General features: G+C 43.7%; 1 protein-coding gene across 1 annotated transcript in view; it reads left to right on the top strand.

Annotated features, from left to right (window-relative positions):
- HPSE2 (heparanase 2 (inactive)) overlaps positions 1-20,420 on the top strand; it is a 709,452-nt gene that overhangs the window by 379,252 nt on the left and 309,780 nt on the right. Inside the window, exon 6 of the mRNA XM_038744163.1 lies at positions 10,756-10,803. Coding sequence (XP_038600091.1) covers positions 10,756-10,803 — 48 coding nt within the window. The remainder of the gene's footprint in view (positions 1-10,755; positions 10,804-20,420) is intronic.

The raw sequence follows: 20,420 nt of genomic DNA, 5'->3' as shown, positions 1-20,420 counted from the left end.
TGACTCCCGGGCTCCGTCTCTATCCACTAGGCCATGCCGAGAGTGGGAGCTGGAAATCCCCACAGCCTCTGGCCACCCCAAGGCTCCAGGGCCGGAGCACTGTGATCGCTGAAGCCCATGCAACTCAGAGCCCATGGGAGTGTGGCCAGGATTCTCCTGGGATTTCCATTAAGCCTCTGTGACCTGAGGGATAAAAATACATTAATCTGCGCCTGCCCCTCGGGGGCTCTGATCTGGATTCTGAGTCCGTAGGTGGCCGGGTGCTTAGTACAGTGCTCTACACACAGTAAGCGCTCAGTAAATATGCTTGAATGAATGAATCCATGTTCCCAGGGGAGGGCTCCCTCTCAGCCCACCCACATCACATCCCCTGCAGTACTTCTCTCTGGCGAGCATACCCACGTCCTCTGGCAACCCACCAGGACCCTCGGTATTTATCTGGCACAGGACAGAGATCATATTGATTTGGATCACTGGGCTGTCACACTCCTAACCCATTTTCAGCCCCAGGCCTATTCCAAAGGAAAAGCAGAGCTAAGTCTCCGGCTACTTATAGTTTCTTTGCACGTGACAGTGTGCAGTGTTCCAAGCAGCTCAAATGAGGGGGAGAAGAGGGGACTTGGAAAGAAGGGCCGGGGCAATGTGTCATTGGATTGAGAATGATCTAGGACTTCTGCTCCCAGCCAGGAAACCTGTTAATTCCACGCACTCCCAGTATAGTGGGAAGATCCACAGCTGGGGACGATTTGCGGGGCAGGGTAATTATCACAGAGTTATTCCTAATAATTGCTCTGTTTTGTTTCAACTGCAAAGTGGTTAAACTATTTAACCAAATTACAATGGAAAGGCGCAGATTCCTCCTTTCGGTTCATACTGGGAGAGACGTGTTCCATCTCCGTCTCTGGAGGGAGGGCGGCTCTTCCAAACAGCTGTTCAGTGCTCACTGGTGCAATGTCATGGCTACTGCAATTCCTGCTCCCCACCAGAGAAGTCTGGGCCAATTACCCCCAACTTGCTCACTTGTTTGGTTCTTCCATGACCAGGATTCCCACCCTCTCTGTTTGCTCCAGACAAGCTTCCATCCTGAGTTATTCTCCCTGCCCCTTTTGTTGGCCGCAGAGACACTGTCTTTGGGCTAAGTTGGTCCAGTTTTTCAGGGCCCAGTGTTCTTCTGTTTAGGCTAGTAGCACTAGCCAAGGACAGCTGCAACGCAGTAGCTGGGAGCCAGATGGCTTCCTATAGCTCAGTGGTTCTCAGCCCTTGACTTCCAGGCCAGCAGGGACTGGACTCATAGAAGACAGACAAATTTTTGGTAGGGCTGTAGTGCACTGAGACCTCTGAGCTCATTTCACATATGATTTATTTTAAGTTAGAATCCCATCTCCAGAAGCAGGAACTACTTAACCCTGCACAGCCTTAGCTGGGTGCGCTCGCCTGAAGCCTTATCCTGGCTTTCCGAACTAATATTTATTTTAGGATTGGAGACGGCACTGTCTGGTGGAAAGTAACTGAAGCCGATCAGGAAATGTGGGTTCCTCTCCTGCCTCTGTCACTCATTGCCTGGGCTAGGCACCTAATTTCTCCAGGCTCCGGTTTCCCTGGCTTCAGAATGGGGATAATATTCCGTGGCCCTCGTCTCCTCAGAGGAATGTGGAGGGGGCCAACTCGATAACAAACTCCACTGAGGAATTGGTTTATGCTCCTCTAATTAAAGCTTGTGTTCTCAGCTGCAAAATCGCCACCCGGCCTGTTCCCAACTTGGATTCTACTTCAGCCGCTCCATGGGTAGGGGCTCCATGGTGCTCAGGGACATTTGGGATTAAGGTTCTGGAGCAGGCCTTGGCAGGGATAACCAACTTTGCCAGGACAGGTCTTCAGCCAAATTCAGCATTCAGAAGAATTCTTCCCTTGGTGATCAAATCCTGAAGGGTCTTTTTTTCCCTTCACAATATCTTAAAGATCTGACCTTTCTTCTTAGCCAACTCTCTGGGTCAGGCGCTAGAGCATCTCACACCTGGTGTAATGAAATCCCCTCCTCACAAACCTCCCCAACTCCCTCAGGTCAGTCCAAAGCGACTCTGAGGAAATGAGTCTTCTGCCAGGCACTTTAACAACTCCCTTGCTGAATGTCCTCTCTCACAGACTGTAGTCATTTGTGAACACTGTGGCCTCCTCATTCTGGGTTCTAAGGAAGTCCACACATCTGCCATCATCCCTCACTTTCCCTTTTCTCTCTGGAGTGCTCCTTCCTTATCATTCTCCTCACCTCATTCTGGTCATCTCCGTTTTTGATGTCCCTAGGCCCGAATGAGTCTCTTGTTCCCATGAACCTCATCTCTTGTTGTTTTAGTATTATGCTTTCCCAAGCACTTTGTACAGTGCTCTGCACATATTAAGCACTTAATAACTATTATTGAATTGAACAAATGAATGAATTTCTCATTCACCTCACTGAAGACTCTTCTTCAATTCCATTTTTCTTTAATGATACTTATTAAGCACTTTCTATGTGCCAGCATTCGGGTAAATACAAATAGGTTGGACAGAGTCTGTGCCAGCATTCGGGTAAATACACATAATCAGGTTGGACACAGTGTGTGCCAGCATTTGGGTAAATACAAATAATCAGGTTGGACATAATCTGTGTCCCACATGAGGCCCACAGTCTAATTCAGAGGGAGGAAGAGGTTGAGGATGATTTAATATGTATTTTATAGATGGGGTGACCGAAGCACAGAGAATTTAAATGACTTACCCAAGTTCACATAGAAGACAACTGGTGGAGCAGGAATTAGAACCCAGGTCCTCTGATTCCCAGGCCCATGCTCTTTCCATTAGTCCACGCTGCTTTCCATCCAAAGACTTTTCAACTGAGATGAACTGAGGGAAGAATCTCCCCTCCGCTCAGCAGCATCCTTCAAATCTTTGAAAGAGGATGACATGATTATCATTAAAATAATTGCAAACAATATTATTACTATATGTTGAGGGGGTACTCTAGGTTAAATGTGTATGCCGGTCAACCATATTTATTGAGCAGTTAACTGAGTGGACAGCCTGTACTAAGCAATTACAAGAATCCAACCGAGTAAATAGATACAATCCCTGGCCTTGAGGAGAGTGTAATCTAGTGGGAGAAACAGACACACCAAAAAAATAGGAGTAGGAGGAAAAGTGGGTACTTAGATGAGTAAATTCCTGAGTAATAGAGTAATAGTAATAATAATAATGGTATTTGTTAAGCACTTACTATGTGCAAAGCACTGTTCTAAGCACTGGGAAGATGCAAGGTGATCAGGTTGTCCCACGTGGAGTTCACAGTCTTCACCCCCATTTTACAGGTGAGGTAACTGAGGCACAGAGAAGTGAAGTGACTTGCCCAAAGTCACACAGCTGACAATTGGCGGAGTTGAGATTTGAACTCCAAAGCCTGGGCTCTTTCCACTGAGCCACGCTGCTTCTCTACTTACAAAAGTTCTTACCAAAGTTCTGCCCAGAAAGTTGTGAGAGCATAGGTGTGCACAGAAGTACTAAGGAGGTAGTTGGGGAGATAAGCCCTGGGGAAAGAAGAAATAATCAGGGAAAGCCTCCTGGTGCAGATGTGATTTCAGCAGCGTTTTGAAAGTGGGGAAAGCTGTGGTGTGGCGATTATGTTAGGGAAAAGAATTCCAGGCAGCAGGAAGGGGAGGAACAAGGCACAGTGTTTAGGTTAGCTGGAATGGAATGAAGTGTGTAAACTGGGATGTAGTCAGAGAAAAGAGTTGGTAAGTAGAGGGAGGTTTGCTGATAGAGGGCCTTAATGGCCATAGGTTTATTGTGCCTGATGCAGGGAGTATTGTTGAACCCACTGAAGGTTTTCAGGTAATGGGGAGATGTGGACAGAATGAAGTCTTTGTAAAATGATGCTAGTGGATAGAGTACATGCCTGGGAGTCATATGGAACTGGGAGCAAGAAGGACCTCTGCCACTTGTCTGCTGTGTGACCCTGGGCAAGTCACTTAACTTCTCTGTGCCTCTGTTCCCTCCTCTTCAAAATGGAGAGTGAGACTGGGAGCCCTACATGGGAAAGGGACTGTGTCCAACACAGTTATCTTGTATCTACCCCAGAACTTAGTACAATGCCTGGGAAAAAATGTAAGTTCTTAACAAATACCGCAATTATTAATTATGTTTAATAATCAAGTGAAGCATTTATGGAGAGGGAAGAAAATAGAGCCAGGGAGATGTATGAGAAGGCATGACAGTCTAAATATGGGATTTGAAAAAAAGCGAGAAGTAAGGATCAATCAGCCAATCAGTGGCATTTATGTAAGCTCCACTAAAACGTAAGCTTTTTGTGGATTGGGAATGTGTCTGTTTATTGTTGTATTGTACTCTCCTAAGCACTTCGTACTCTGCACACAGTAAGCACTCAATAAATATGATTGGATGAATGAATAAATGAGGGCTTAATACAGGCAGAGCACTGAGATAAGTAATCGGGGTGGTACAATAGATTTAATAGACAAGATCCTGGCCTGCAAAGAGCTAAAATCTAGTTGGAGAACAGATATTAAATTCAATTTCACTCAGGGAAAGCAACCAAATAAAATGATTGGCATATATGTGCTGTGGGGGTAGGGAGGGTGTAAGTTGGCTGACTTTGGAAATGGGAAGGATGGCTGTGTTCTCAGCTAAGATAAGAAATTTAGGGGGAGGACAGGGTTTGGGAGGGAAGATGAGGCAGTCTGCCAGACTGTAAGCTTCTTGAGGGCAGGAATCATGATTACTAACTGTATAGTGTCATTATCATCAATGGTATTTATCTAGGGCATGCTGTGTGCAGAGCTGGAAGCAGCATGATTTAGTGGAAAGACCATGGCCTAGGAACAGGAGGAGATAATAATAACAATAATAATAATAATAATAATAATAATAATGGCATTTGTTAAGCGCTTACTATGTGCAAAACACTGTTCTAATCGCTGGAGAGGATAGGTGATCAGATCGTCCCACGTAGGGCTCACAGTCTTCATCACATTTTACAGATGAGGGAACTGAGGCACAGAGAAGTTAAGTGACTTGCCCAAAGTCACACAGCTGACAATTGGTGGAGCTGGGATTTGAACCCGTGACCTCTGACTCCCAAGCTCAGACTCTTTCCACTGAGCTATCCTGCTTTGCTGTGTGACCCTGGACAAGTGACTTCACTTCTCTGTGCCTCATTTATCTCATCTGTAAAATGGGGACTATGAGCCCTATGTGGGAGAGGGACTGTGTCCAACCTGATTACCTTGTATCTACTCCAGCTCTTAGAGCAGTGCTTGGCATCTAGTGTGCTTAACAAATATCACAATTATTATTATTATTGTTGTTATTAATTATTAACAGAGCTGGTAGACACGTTCCCTGCCTACAGTGAGCTTACAGTCAAAGGGATAAGGAGGAGTACTCTCCCAAGTGCTTAGTACACTTCTCTGCACAATACCTTTGATGGATTGAGGTGTTTTGTTGCAAACCTATTGAGTGTGAGTTGTCAATGCAACATTCAGGTAGAGATGCTTGGATGCAAGAAGAAATGTGAGATTACAGTGAGTGGGAGAGGTCAGAGTTAGCAAGGTAGATTTGTGAGTCATCTGCCCAGAGGTAGTGGTGGCACTCATGGGAGTGGATGGACTCCTTGAGGAAATGAATGTCAAGTGAGAAACGAAAGGGACTCAGAATGGAACCTTGAAGGACACCCACAGGTGCACGTCAATCTCAACTATCTCATTCATTCATTCAATCGTATTTATTGAGCGCTTACTGTGTGCAGAACACTGTACTAAGTGCTTGGGAAGTACAAGTCAGCAACATATAGAGATGGTCCCTACCCAACAGCGGGCTCACAGTCTAGAAGGGGGAGACAGACAACAAAACAAAACATGTAGACAGGCGTCAGATTCATCACAAGAAATAGAATTAAATAGAATCTCACTGCTGACCTCTGGCCCACATCCTGCCTCTAGCCTGTAACTCCCTCCCCACTTCATATGTGACAGACCATCACTCTCCCCACCTTCAAAGCTTTGTTACAACACATAGCCTCCAAGAGGCCTTCCCCGATTAGGCCATCCTCTCTCTCCCTTCTGCATCACCTAGGCACTGGATCTGTACCCTTTAACCACTTAATATTTCATCCCACCCTCAGTCCCGCAGCACTTACTACATATATGAAGCAGCATGGCATATGGATAGAGCACGTGACCTTCTGACGAGTTCTAATACCGGCTCTGCCCACTTATCCGCTGTGTGACTTTGGACAAGTCACTGTACTTCCCTGAGCCTCAGTTACCCCATCTGTGAAACGTAGATTAAGACTATGACAAGAGGGACAGGGACTGTATCCAATGCTATTTGCTCGTTTCCTCCCCAGTTCTTAGTACAGTGCTTGGCACATAGTAAGTGCTTAACAAATACCACAATTATTATTATGATGATATCCATGTTTTCCACGTGTCCACCAAATCTGTTGTACTGTACTCTCCCAAGCACTGAGTATCGAGCAATCAATCAACTACGATTAATTGATTGAATGGTTGCTCTGTACATAGTGAGCACTTCATAAGTGCCATTGATTGATTGATTAATTGATACAGAAAAAGCTGGACAGTGAGATTGAGAAGAAGAGCCCAGAGAAGTAAGAAGAGAACCAGGAAAGAAATCTGCCAGTAAAACAAGGTTAGATAGTGTTTCTAGAAGAAGGGAGTAGTCCACAGGGTCAAAGTCAGCTTAGAGGTTGAGGAAGAATAGGAGTGAGTTGAATCCATTAGATTTGGCAAGGAGGAGGTCATTAGTGATCTTGGAGAGAGTGGGTCTCCCTAGAGTGAAGAAGGGGGAAAGCAGATTGTAGAGGATCAACAAGGGAGCTGGAAAAGAGGAAATGGAGGCAGCAGTTGTGTTGTATAGAGACTGTTTGAAGTGGCTGTATTGGAATGGGAGCCAGGAGATGGGGCAGTAGCTGGAAAATGTAGCATGATTTAGAGAGGGTTTTTTTCTTAGAATAGGGGAGATATGAGCATGTAGAAGGCAGAAGGGAAAGAGCCATCAAGACAAAGATGATAGGCAGGGAAGGAATCAATCAATGATATTTGTTGAGCATTTACGATGCTCAGAGCACTGTACTAAGCACTTGGGAGAGTACAATTCAATGGAATTAGTGGACACGTTCCCTGTCTGAAGATAATAATAATTATTGTGGTATTTGTTAATAATAATAATAATAATAATAATGATGGTATGTGTTGAGCACTTACTATGTGCCCAGCACTGTTCTAAGGGCTGGGGTAGATAAAATAATAATAATGACGGCATTTATTAAGTGCTTACTATGTACAAAGCACTGTTCTAAGCACTGGGCACTGTTCTAACAAGGTAATGAGTTTACAGTCTAGAGAAGGGACTTAGGGAAGAAGAATGGGTGCAGATGTTTTCATAAAGTGAGAAAGAATGGGATAAGAATTAATCCAACAACAAATCTATCTATGGTAATAATAATAATACTAATAATAACAATGATGGTATTTATTAAGCACTTAATAAATGTACCAAGCAATGTTTTAAGTGGTGGGGTGGATACAAGGTTATCAGGTTGTCTCACGTGGGCTCACAGTCTTTAATCCCCATTTTACATATGAGGGAACTGAGGCACAGAGAAATTAAGTAACTTACCCAAAGTCACACAGCTGACAAATAGCCGTCAGGATTTGAACCCATGATTTCTAACTCCCAAGCCTGTGCTCTTTTCACTAAGCCAGACTGCTTCTCTAGTTACTGAGCACTTACTGTGTGCAGAGCTCCCGAGTACTCCCAAGTGCTTTTAAGTACTAAGCACTTGGAAGAGTACAATGTAATAGAGTTGCTAGACATGTTCCCTGCCACAGAGAGTTTACATTCTAGAGGAAGTACAGTTAGAGGGAATGGATTGGGAATATGAGGAGAAGAGTTTGGGAGAGGATGGGTAGATAGAGAGAGAGAGAGAGTGGGTGCATGTGTGTTTGTGTGTTGTGCAAACTCTCTTATTCAAATATAGGGTTAATGCTATTATCCTATTCATGTATGCAGACCTATGAATGACCAACAAGCCCTTGTACCTGAGGGAGATTGTGGGCTTAGAATATTTCACAAGCTATTTACAATGAAAATTCCTTCTGGACAGCACTCTTTTCTGTACTGCAGTCCAATTAATTTAAGTCAAGGAAAAGCAAGGAGCTCTGCAGTCATCATAGAAGATGCCCTGGGTTATTATCCAGGACTTTCCAATATGCAGGTTGCAGTTTCCTCTCTTTTTCTAGAACTGTTATTTAGGATGGCTATTGTTCCTTGGCTCGGGGAGGTAATTCACATCACTGTGTATTTTGCCTGGACAAGAGGAACTCACGCAGGCTTCCTCACTGTTGGAACCTGTGAGAACTTGGTGGGGCAGGGGGGACAAATCACCTATTGTGAAGGATTTATCGGCTTTCCCTGGGAGCCGGATTCACAGTGCAGCACAGAACAAGGAAATAAACCAAAAAGGCCAGGAAGAAAGATGTCCCTTATTCTAGGAGAGAGCTGCAATACTCCCTGAGGGAGATGGCCTGACAATATTTCAGACACGTCACACCTGCACGTGGATCACGAAAGAGAACAATCCTCCCAGATTTGGGGATCCTTGGGGAGGAGAGAAATGGTTGAAAACATGAGGGGCTATTTTTGTTGTTATTTATAGCAGTAATTCAGGCCTAAAGGGGGAGGCTACCAAATGCTGAACTATCTGCTGTTGCACAGATTTGTCTCTCTTGTTTCCTGCTTCAGTTGGAGAGGTTCCCGCCTCTTTCCTCACAGAGTCGGGCATCAGCCTGAGAGGAGGCACTCTGTCTGTTCCTCTGAATAGGACCACCCAAAAGGTTATTCACTGGGCATGAGACCTTGGAAAACCAAGCTCATTGATTCCTGGCAGGTTTAAGCATTGGCCTGAACATTGCCAATGGGTCCATGGTGGTCTTTAGATTTCAGATTCAGCCACCAAGCTCCAGAAACCAAAACAGAATCAGTCACCCAGAGATGCTGGTAATCCCGGTTTCTGATTTAAGATTCCCCTGCTTCCTAACAATATTGTTTTTCCTCCTGGATCAGTATTCTGCATATTATTTCATCTTTAAAATTTCTCTTGCATAGCATTTTGTATTAGTCTAGAAATTCATTTCATTTTTCTACTTCAACAACTTAGAATTTAAGGCCAAGTATCCTTGTTAAATAAATCTGAGGGTGTGAGTCTCTCTGAAAAGATCTCTGAGTGTCTCTCTGATGGGAGCAGTGCTCCTACCCTGATCTTTCGATGGCATCTGAAAATGTCAGGGAAAGATGCAAAAAGAAACTGTGCTTCCAGAGGCAAATCAGGGATTCTCTCCATTGATTTGGTTTGAGTGGAGAAAAAAGGGAAGCAGCATAGAAAGAACTCAGGCCTAGGAGCCAGGGAATCTGGGCTCTAATCTCAGTTCTGACACTTTTCTGCTGCGTGACCCTGGGCAAGTCACTTAACTTTGCTGTGTGTCAGTTACTTCCTCAGCAAAATGGGGATTAAAACTGTGAGGCCCATGTGGGACAGGGACTCTGTTCAACCTAATTATGTTCTATCTATCCCAGCACTTAGTACAAGGTCTAGCACATAGAGCTCAACAAATATCAAACTAAAATGAGAATGGAGTAGAAGGAGGATTTTCTCCATGTTCTGCCATGAGGACTAGGAGAAAATAATTTATAACTTCCTTAACCTTGTTAATAATAATAATAATAAGAATTATGGTACTTGTTAAATTCTTACTGTGTACAAAGTAGTGTTCTTAGATCACGGATAAGATACAAGTTAATCAGGTTGGACACAATCCCTGTTTCTCATGGGGCTCACACTCTTATCCCCATTTTAAAGATGAGGAAACCGAGGCCCAGAGAAGTTAAATGACTTGCCCAGGGTCACACAAAAGATATGAGGCAGAGCTGGGACTAGAACCTAGGACCTTATGACTCTTAGGCCCATGATGCATCCACTAAGCCATGCTACTTCTCATAACCTTCTCATAACCTTCAGCTACTATGGCCTCTAGTATTCCTCTGGACCAGAGGTCAGTATTTTAAAGATTTGAAAAGTTAACTGAGAATATAATTCTGAGATCCACCTTCTACCTAAGTAAACCAATTAACTTCTCAAATCTGAATTTCCCCCATTGTGATTTGGTTGTTATAACTTGCAGAAGGAAAAGCAAGGGCTTCTGCCCTCTTTTGCACATGATTAGTCTGGCCAGACAATTCTATAAGACCTACTAATTGTATATATTCCATTAAGAATGAAAATAACCAAGCAACGATGTAGGCATTTTCTATAGGTCTTTAGGTCTGAAAAATCCAAATCTAGTGTCAGAGACACTGCACCAGAGGTCAGTACTGTCAGTCAGTCAGTCTGTCAGTAGGTCAGTCATATTTATTGAGCGCTTTCTCTGTGTACAGCACTGTCCTGAGAGCTTAGAAGAGTAAAATATAACAATGAAAAAACACATTCCCTGCCTACAGTGATCTTACAATCTTAAGAGGGAGAAGGGCTACCTCCAATATTCAGAATAGAGCAGATGGAATCTGAGTTAGGCTTGTTAGACCCACTGACACCACCAATATCAAATTCACATATTTGTATCATGTCCTTCTTAGATGTGTGGTCTCTTATTTTTAGGTTTACTCAATTTCTCCCTCTGTTTTTCACAGGTTCATGAAAGTGGCTGGGAGCACCGTGGATGCTGTTACCTGGCAACAGTAGGTATTCGTCACTCTTAGTTTCTTTTCATTTTGTGAGTGATGTGAAGTGCAAGGACCTTAATCATACTTACCGAGCCTGAGCTTTAGTTTTCTCCAAATTGTCCACTGTTCCATAGTATTACAAGAGCACTGTTTTCAGAGTAAGCAGTGTCTTCCGGTCCTCTCGATGCATAGGTCTTGTCACTCTTGAGACATGTGGGATTTGGTTATTTGATTAAACTCTTAGTTCAAAGGTAATAGTAGTCTGGGGTTTTCTACAGTGGATACCTTCTCTTACCAACCAGCATTTTTGTGGTGTGCATATAATTCCCACAGCTATTTCAACTAGGCGAGACACAAGATAGGGTTGATTATTCTAAGGGGCAAATCAAATGAAAAGCAAACCCCTGATGCTACCTAGAGTGGAAAAGAGGAAGATGCTCCACTAACCTGAAGATAGTCCAAGCAGGCGACAAACTTAATTGAACGGAAACAATGTGACCTGTAGCAAAATCAGCATGGTTCCATGGGGAACTGGAATCAACACCAATCAATCAATCAGTGACATTTATTGAGTGTTTGGGTTCAGAACATTGTAGTAAGCACTTGGTGGAGCATAGTACAACAGTGTTGGAATAAAGCTTACTGATGAGAGGAAATGATGGGTATTAAAATAAATTACAGATAAGGGAAATGGCACAGTGTAAGGATATGCACATAAATGCTGTCAGTGTTGGGTTAGGATGGATATCCAGTGTTTAAGAGGCACATAACCAAGTGCAAATACTATACCAGAGAATAGGGAAATGATATATTTCTTATGGTATTTGCTAAGTGCTTTCTATGTGTCAGGCACTGTTCTAAGCACTGGAGTAGATACAAGGTAATGAGGTTGGACACAGTCCCTGTCCCACACAGGGCTCACAGTCTTAATCCCCAATTTACAGATGAAGTAACCGAGGCACAGAGAAGTAATTTGCCCAAGGTCACATACCAGACAAGCAGCAGAGCCAGGATTAGAACCCAGTTCCTTCTGACTCTCAGGCCCATGCTCTATTCATTCATTCAGTCGTATTTACTGAGCGCTTACTGTGTGCAGAGCACTGTACTAAGCGCTTAGTACTAAGCTCTATCCCCTAGGCCTCGCTGTTTCTCAGAGTGGTTTAGCAGACTTAGGGAAGTCCTCTTGGAGGAGATGTGTTTTTTAATAAGGTTTAGAAGGTGAGGAGAATGATGTGATGTCGGATGTGTATGCATATGTCTATGAATATCAATATGCTTGTATGTACAAATCCATAATTTATCTATTTTAATGTCTGTCTCCCCCTATAGGCTGTAAGATCTTTATGGGCAGGGAATGTGTCTGCTGAATCCCTCTCCTGAGTTCTTAGTACAGTGCTCTTCCCACAATAAGCGCTCAATAAATATAAAACTCATAGACTGATGCTTTGAAACTGGGCCAGTTGTTCACCCCTGTTCCTTCCTAAATTCCCATCCAATGCAGAACCCCTTCTTATCATATTTCAAGTCCAGTGGTGACTTTCATGAGCAGCTCTATTGTCTGTATCCATCCAGTATTCTTTGACTATCGCTTAATCAAGAACATTTCTTAAGCTCTTCGTTCAGACATGGTCCGGTACCCACAGGAGGACCAGATAAACAGGGAAAAGTCAACAGGTAACATGAATCAGAACAGGTAAAGATGAAAGTCAATGACTGAACCGAATCAATAGCCACAACAAAAGAAAAACATGACATTCATAACAGATTGGGAGAGAGCATATGGAATCTGCAAGCACAGGAGGTTATGCAGGCAAAAAATGTCAGTAGGTTCATTAGGTATTTTGTTAAATTCATAGGGCAGTAGTCCATAATAGATTATTACGTAGTAAGTTGGGGATTTAGAGGAGAAAATTAGAGATGTTAACTGGTACATTCACTCCCATCAGGATAAATGGCAATGGGTGGCTTAAAAGAGCACAGAGCTGCTTGTCTGGAGACATGGGCTCTTACCCAGCCTGCCATTTGCCTGTTGAATGATCACGGGTAAGTCACTTAACGCCTCTCTGCCTCAATCTCCTCATCTGTAAATTGGTGCTAAGATACCTGTTTGCCCGTCCTCTTTGACTATGAGCCCAGAGTAGTACACAGACTGTGTCCAATCTCTTTATATTGTATCTTCAAGAAAGGTTAGCACAGTGCTTGATACGTACGTGTTTAACAAATACCAAAGTGGGGACAGCCATTTTACAGTTCCTCCAAGTAGGTAGATGACAACATGGTGATTTTCACTTTTTCAGGAAGTAAGTAGCCATGTCATTCTTAATAATAATAATAGTAATTGTGGTATTTATTAATTGCTTACTATGTGCCAGAAACTATACTAAGTGCTGTGTTGGATACAAGCAAATTGGGTTGGGCACAGTCCCTGTCTCATGTAGGGCTCATAGTCTCAATCTCCATTTCACAGATGAGGTAACTGAGGTATAGAGAATAATAATAATAATAATACTGGTATTTGTTAAGCACTTACTATGTGCCAAGCACTGTTCTAAGCACTGGAGGAGATACTAGGTTATCAGGTTGTCCCAGGTGGGGCTCACAGTCTTAATCCCCATTTTCCAAATGAGGTAACTGGGGCACAGAAAAGTGAAGTGATTTGCCCAAGGTCACACAGCAGACAAGTGGCAGAGCCAGTATTAGAACCCATGACCTTCTGATTCCCACTACGCCATGCTGTTTCCAAGTCCCTGGCTGTAGCCAAATTTCATCCCACTCCTCTCCTCTTTAAAATTTTCCCCTTAAATCCCTCCACATTGGCTTTAGATAGGGTTTTTTTTTTCCATTTCCTACACTTCTCATGCACTCTCTCTGAAGCCCATTGATAGGAGGCCAAAAAATTTTCCAGGGATCTGAGGCAATCAGGAGTGGGCAGGATCTAGGAAGGTTGTATAATTTGAAATAGCCAAGAATCGGTTTGCATTGCGTGAGGCAGTCTCCTTGCTGACCTCCCTGCCTCCTGTCTCTCCCCACTCTAGTCCTTACTTCACTCTGCTGCAGAATCATTTTCCTAAAAAAGCACTCAGTGCAAGTCTCCCCTCTCCTCAAAAACCTCCAGTGGTTATCCGTGCATCTCCACATTGAATAGAAACTCCTAACCATTGGCTTTAAAGCACACACTCAGTCAGCTCTCTCCTTCATATCATTAATCATCACTGGTATTCACTGAGTGCTTACTGTGTGCAGAGCACTGTACTAAGTGCCTGGGAGAGTACAATACAATATAGACATGATTCCTGCCCACAGAGAGCTTAAAGTCTAGAGAGGGAGACAGACATTAATTTAATTATTAGAATTGTATTTATAATATAATTTATAATATGTGCATATCCATCTGTACTTTATTTTTATATCTGTTTCCCCCTCTGATCTGTAAGATGTTTGAGGGGAGAGATCATGTCTATATACTGCATTGTGTTGCACTTAGAAAAGTGATCTGCACACAGTAAGCGCTCAATAAATACCACTGATAAATGCCACTCCCCAGATAAAAACATGCAGGTTCAAAGCTCTCTTCTCTGCCTAAATTCAGAAATTATCTCCTTAACTCTCAGTGTCTGTGAGGCAATTAATGAACAGGAACCAGTAATTTTAGCAGAAATCCTGGGCCAGAGAAACAAAAGAAGTGGAAATAGTCTAATACTCCCAGGCCTGTGTTCCACTTGGAGAACTATCCATATGTCTCCCAGCTATATGAACTCCCAGTTCAGTCCATAATAATAATAATATTAATAGTGGCATTTGTTAAGCAATGTGGCTTAGTGGAAAGAGCACGGGCTTGGGAGTCAGAGGTCATAGGTTCTAATCCCAGCTCTGGCACTTGTCAGCTGTGTGACTTTGGGCAAGTCACTTAACTTCTCTGTGCCTCAGTTAACTCATCTGTAAAATGAGGATTAAGACTGTGAACCCCACATGGGACAACCTGATTACCTTGTATCTACCCCAGTTGTTAGAACAGTGCTTGGCACATAGTAGGCGCTTAACAAATACTATTACTACTATTATTATTAAGTACTTCATATATGCCAGGCATTGTACAAAGCTCTGGAGTGGACACAAGCATATCAGGTTGAACACAGTCCCCGTCCCATGGGGGCTCACAGTTTCAATCCCCATTTCACAAAATGAGGTAACTGAGGCCTAGAGAAGGTCACACAGCAGACAAGTGGTGGAGCCAGGATTAGAACCCGTGACCTTCTGCTCTCAAGCTGTGCTCTGTCCACTACACCATGCTACTTCTATTGCCAATTGTCCATTCAGGTCATGCTGCCATACTCGCTTCAGTATATATTGCACAGGAATGTCAGAAAATAGGCGGAAGGGCTGCTGGCTTTAATACATCAATAAACTTTGCAGGCAGCCAGCAATGGGCTCTCCTGTGCCCATCCTTCCTGGGCCTGTTGCTCATCTAATCCTTAGCAGTATCGGGATTTTGATGCAAGAGTCTCAATGCATAGACTGTTTAGGGAAACAAATAGCAGATACTCCAGCAATTCATTGAGTCATATTTATTGAGTACTTACCGTGTGCAGTGCACTATACTAAACACTTGGGAGAGTACAGTACAACAATAAACAGACACATTTCCTGCCCACAACTAGCTTGCAGTCAATGGTATTTACTCCAAGTGAAGCCAATTTTTCTGGGCTTATTTCCAGTTGCAGCTACAAGGGAACACTCTCTGAGTACCCGTGAGGATTTGCTGAGGTGATTGAGAATTTCTCTTCCCAGCCCACTAAAGGAGAGGGGCCGTGTCCAATTCCTACCTGTTTTTTCCTTCCCAGTGCTTAGTACAGGGCTCTGCACGCAGAATGGACACAGGAATGCTGTCGGGAGCCACATTTGGGGTAAACAAGGAGCAGAGTAGTGGACCCAGGCACCAGTGGCATCTCGCTGCTCCTCTGGAGTGGTGGGATCTCCTCCACCTTGAGGAGGCAGGTCTTCTCTCCTAACAGCCTCCCAGGGAGAAGGCCCAGCCCTTTCCAATTCCATTCCAGGCTCCCCTTCAGGTAGCGATGAACTTGGCAATCATCATCATCCTCATCATAAGTGCTTACAATGTGCAGAGCACTGTACTAAGTGCTTGGGAAACTCCTATACAAAAGAGTTGGCAGGGATGCTCCCTGCCCATGGGAGAGGATGAGGCGGAGGAAGACCCTCAGTGTGTGACGGGCAGCCTCTTGGGCTCAGAGGTGAGAGTCAAGCTCAATGTTTCCTTTTATTGGAAAAACAAAATTTCCTGGAAAACTCATTCCATTTATTGGCCCCTTTCAAAAATATTGGCCGTTGTTCAAGACAAACACCATGTGTTTGCAACTTGTTCAAATATACACAAAACCAAGTGAGGAGTATGTTGTGTTTCTTTTGGCTCAAAGATCTGTACTCTTTGGGGGCAGCAGATAGCACCTGGACTCCACTGTTCTCCCTCCTATCCATAGCCAATGCTCAAGCTAGTCTCACAACAGCTAGAACACATCCTCCCTCATCTCCCCTCTGAGCCCCACAGCACTTACGTGCATATCCGTAATTTATTCATTTATATTCATTCAATCAATCAATCAATCAATCAATCGTATTTATGGAACATTTACTGTGTGCAGAGCACTGTACTAAGCGCTTGGGAAGTACAAGTCGGCAACATACAGAGATGGTCTCTACCCAACAACGGGCTCACGGTCTAGAAGGGGGAAACAGACAACAAAACCAAACATGTAGATAGGTGTCAAAACCATCAGAATAAATAGAATTACAGTTATATGTACATCATTAACAAAACAAATAGAGTAGTAAATATGTATAAGTAAAATAGAGTAATAAATCTATACACATACAAGTGCTGTAAGGAGGGGAAGGGGGAAGGGCAGAAGGGGGGATGGGGAGGAGGAGGAGAGGAAAAAGGGGGCTCAGTCTGGGAAGGCCTCCTGGAGGAGGTGAGCTCTCAGTAGGGCTTTGAAGGGAGGAAGAGAGCTATCTTTCTCTGGATTGTAAGCTCAATGTGGGCAGGGAATGTGTCAGTTTATTGTTGTATTGTACTCTCCCAAGCACTTAGTGCAGTGCTCTGCATACAGTTAGTGCTCAATAAATATGATTGAATGAATGAATTCATAAAGGATAATCTCCAAAAATCTCACAACCAAAGGACTGAGAGAAAGAGCCTGACCTGAGCTTAGTTTCCACAATGTTGAGGTAAAGCTCAGAAGCAATGGAGACTTTCTCCCCAGCACCAATGGGCCCTGTTACACCAAAGGGTATATTAGTGTTCCCAGGAATCGGGCAACCATTTTCAAGCATGAAGGTTTGGGGGACAGCCGCACCCAACGCTTCTCACAGTATCTTTAAAGAACACACATAACCAAGACATGCAATCTAGTACCGTGATCTAGAGTAGCAGCAGGGAGAAGCAGCATGCTGTACTGAATAAAGCACAGACTTAGCAGTCAGAAGGTCCTGGGTTTTAATCCTGGCTCCACTGCTTGCCTGCTGTGTGACCTTGGGCAAGTCACTTCACTTTGAGGGGCCTCAGTTACCTTATCTGCAAAGTGGGGATTGAGACTTTGAGCCCACCATGGGACAGGGACTGTGACCAACCCAATTTGCTTGTATCGACCCTAGTGCTTAGTAAGGTGCCAGGTATATAGTAAGCACTTAAAAAATACCACAATTAATTAATTAATCTAGAATTTGAGGCTTGATGAGTTGGTGCCTCCAATCCTAATTTGGAGAGCAGAGATACATGTACAGTCAGGGTGGGCAATCAATTAATCAGTCAATCAGTGGTATTGAGCGTTTACTGGGTGCAGATCACAGTACTAAATGGAGTCAGCAGACATACCCCAGGGCTTAGTACAGTGTCTGGCACATAACAAGCAGTTAGTACAGTGCTCTGCACACAGTATGCGCTCAATAAATGATTGAATGAATGAATAAACCCTTAACAAATGTCATTTAAAAAACACACACATAATCTAGTTGGAGAGACAGATATTAAAATCAGTTAGAAATAGGGAATGCAGCAGAGCATATGGATAGATACATAAATCCTTGGGGAATGGAATGAGGATCAAAGTACTTTGGGGTCGTGGACCAAAGTGCATTGATAACAGAGAAGGAAACAGGAGTAAAGTTGGGGTGGTGAAAGGTCATTTGTAATTTTAATAGGGCTTTGAAGATGGCAAGAATGGTGATCTGTTGAATATGAAGGGAGAGGGAATTCTAGAAAGGAGGGAGGATGTGAGCAAGGTGGGAAAGATGAGATCAAGGCACAGAAAGTAGGTTTGTGTTAGAGAAACGAAGTGCACAAGCTAGACAACAGTGGGATAGGAGCAAGGTTAGGCAGGATGGGGAGAACCTGTTGAGTGCCTTAAAGTCAATGGTGAAGGGTTTCGATTTGATCTGGTGGGAGACATGTGTGACTGAGTGAAGTATGGACTACATTGGGAAGAGCCTGGTACAGGGAGGTCAGCTAGGAGGCCGATATGATAGTCGAGGTAGGGTATGACAAAGAGAAGTAGAAAGAGCATAGGCCTGGAAATCAGAGCCCCTGGGCTCCTGTAAGGAACAACAGGAGGGAGGTAGAGTGAACCTAGAGGATGCAATGGGGTCAAGGGAGATTATGTTTGGGATGGAAGATCTGTAGGCACATTTGAAAGCAGTGGGAAAGGAGCCATTGGAGAACGAGCAGTTGAAGATGGTCATCAGGAAGAGAAAGATTGCCGTCAGGGAAGTCACAAGTGTTGAATAAGTTGCAAAGGGATGGGGCTGGAGGGGCAGGTGGAGGGGGTAGATTTTGAAAAGATGAGAAAAATATTTTTAGTGATGGCTGGGAAGGTTGAGAAATGGTCGTGAAGAGTCAGTCGATTTTATTTATTGAGTGTCTATTGTGTGCAGAACACTGTTCTGAGTGCTGAAGATGAGAGTGTTGATCTGAGGGCAGGAGGAGTGTGGGCTGAGAGAGGTGCATAGGGAAATTTTATGGAGTTCATGCCTGATTATTTCAGTTTCATTAATGAAATAGAAGGCGAGGTCATTATGGTTCAAGAGATGGAGGAAGCTGGGAACAGGGGATTTAAGAAGGGAGTTAAAATTCAGAACCAGCTGGACTGTTCAATAGGCATGGGAGTCAAGAGTGGAGAAAGATTGCTGCTTGACAGAGGAGAAGTCAGAGTTCTAGCAAGTCTGGATGAGTTTGGGGTGGATGAAGTCGGCTTCAATATCTGGACGCTTGCAACAGCATGAACACACGAACAGAAGAATCATACTGTGCAGGTGACCTGGGGCTGTGGGGTGGTAATACGACAGAGATACTCTGTGGAATTTGCTACCGATAGAAAACTAGTGAGCTGTGTCTCTTTTCATTCATTCATTGATGCAGTCATATTTATTGAGCGCTTACTGTGTTCAGAGCACTGTACTAAGCGCTTGGCACCTTCTAGCTGCAAAGAGAAGCAGCATAGCTCAGTGGAAAGAGCATGGGCTTTGGAGTCAGAGGTCATGGCTTCAAATCCCAGCTCTGCTGATTGTCAGCTGTGTGACTTTGGGCAAGTCAGTTAACTTCACTGTGCCTCGGTTACCTCATCTGTAAAATGGGGATTAAGACTGTGAGCCCTCCGTGGGACAACCTGATCACCGTGTAATCACCCAGTGCTTAGAATAGTGCTTTGCACATAGTAAGTGCTTAATAAATGCCATTATTATTATTATCCCCCCCTCCGTCCCCCCCATCTTACCTCCTTCCCTTCCCCACAGCACCTGTATATATGTATATATGTTTGTACATATTTATTACTCTATTTATTTATTCATTTTATTCGTACATATCTATTCTATTTATTTTATTTTGTTAGTATGTTTGGTTTTGTTCTCTGTCTCCCCCTTTTAGACTGTGAGCCCACTGTTGGGTAGGGACTGTCTCTATATGTTGCCAATTTGTACTTCCCAAGCGCTTAGTACAGTGCTCTGCACATAGTAAGCCCTCAATAAGTATGATTGATGATGATGATGATGATGATGATTATCCACAAACCATTGCTACTCTTGGTCTTACCTGATTTAATGAATGATTCCCTGCACATTCCAGGCAACAGCATGTGGAAACAGTGTGGCTTAGTGGAAAGAGCATGGGCTTGGGAGTCAGAGGACATGAGTTCTAAATCCCGGCTCCTCCACTTGTCTGCTGTGTGACCTTGGGCAAGCTGCTTAACTTCTCTGTTACCTCATCTGTATTGTGTGCAGATCTGGTTACCTCATCTGTAAAATGGGAATTAAAACTGTGAGCTCCCCATGGGACAACCTTATTACCTTGTATCTACCCAAGTGCTTAGAACAGTGCCCGACACATAGTAAGTGGTTAACAAATACCATAATAATAATAGCAATTATTATTATTATTATTAACAAGCCCCACTGGCAACTGTCTCTCCAGGTATGGCTGGTGGAAAACCATCAACCTAAAGCAGTAGCCTCCTACCAGCTTTGGTCCCGTCTGAAGAAGTTAAATGAGTATAATCTGGGGCAGTCCTAGAATATGTTGTCATCCCAAGGCCACTCTGGATCGGACCAGACAGGAATGCCATTTG

The sequence above is a fragment of the Tachyglossus aculeatus genome, chromosome 3, assembly GCF_015852505.1.
Source record: "Tachyglossus aculeatus isolate mTacAcu1 chromosome 3, mTacAcu1.pri, whole genome shotgun sequence".
Lineage (NCBI taxonomy): Eukaryota > Metazoa > Chordata > Mammalia > Monotremata > Tachyglossidae > Tachyglossus > Tachyglossus aculeatus.
This window is presented reverse-complemented; position numbering and strand designations above follow the sequence as displayed.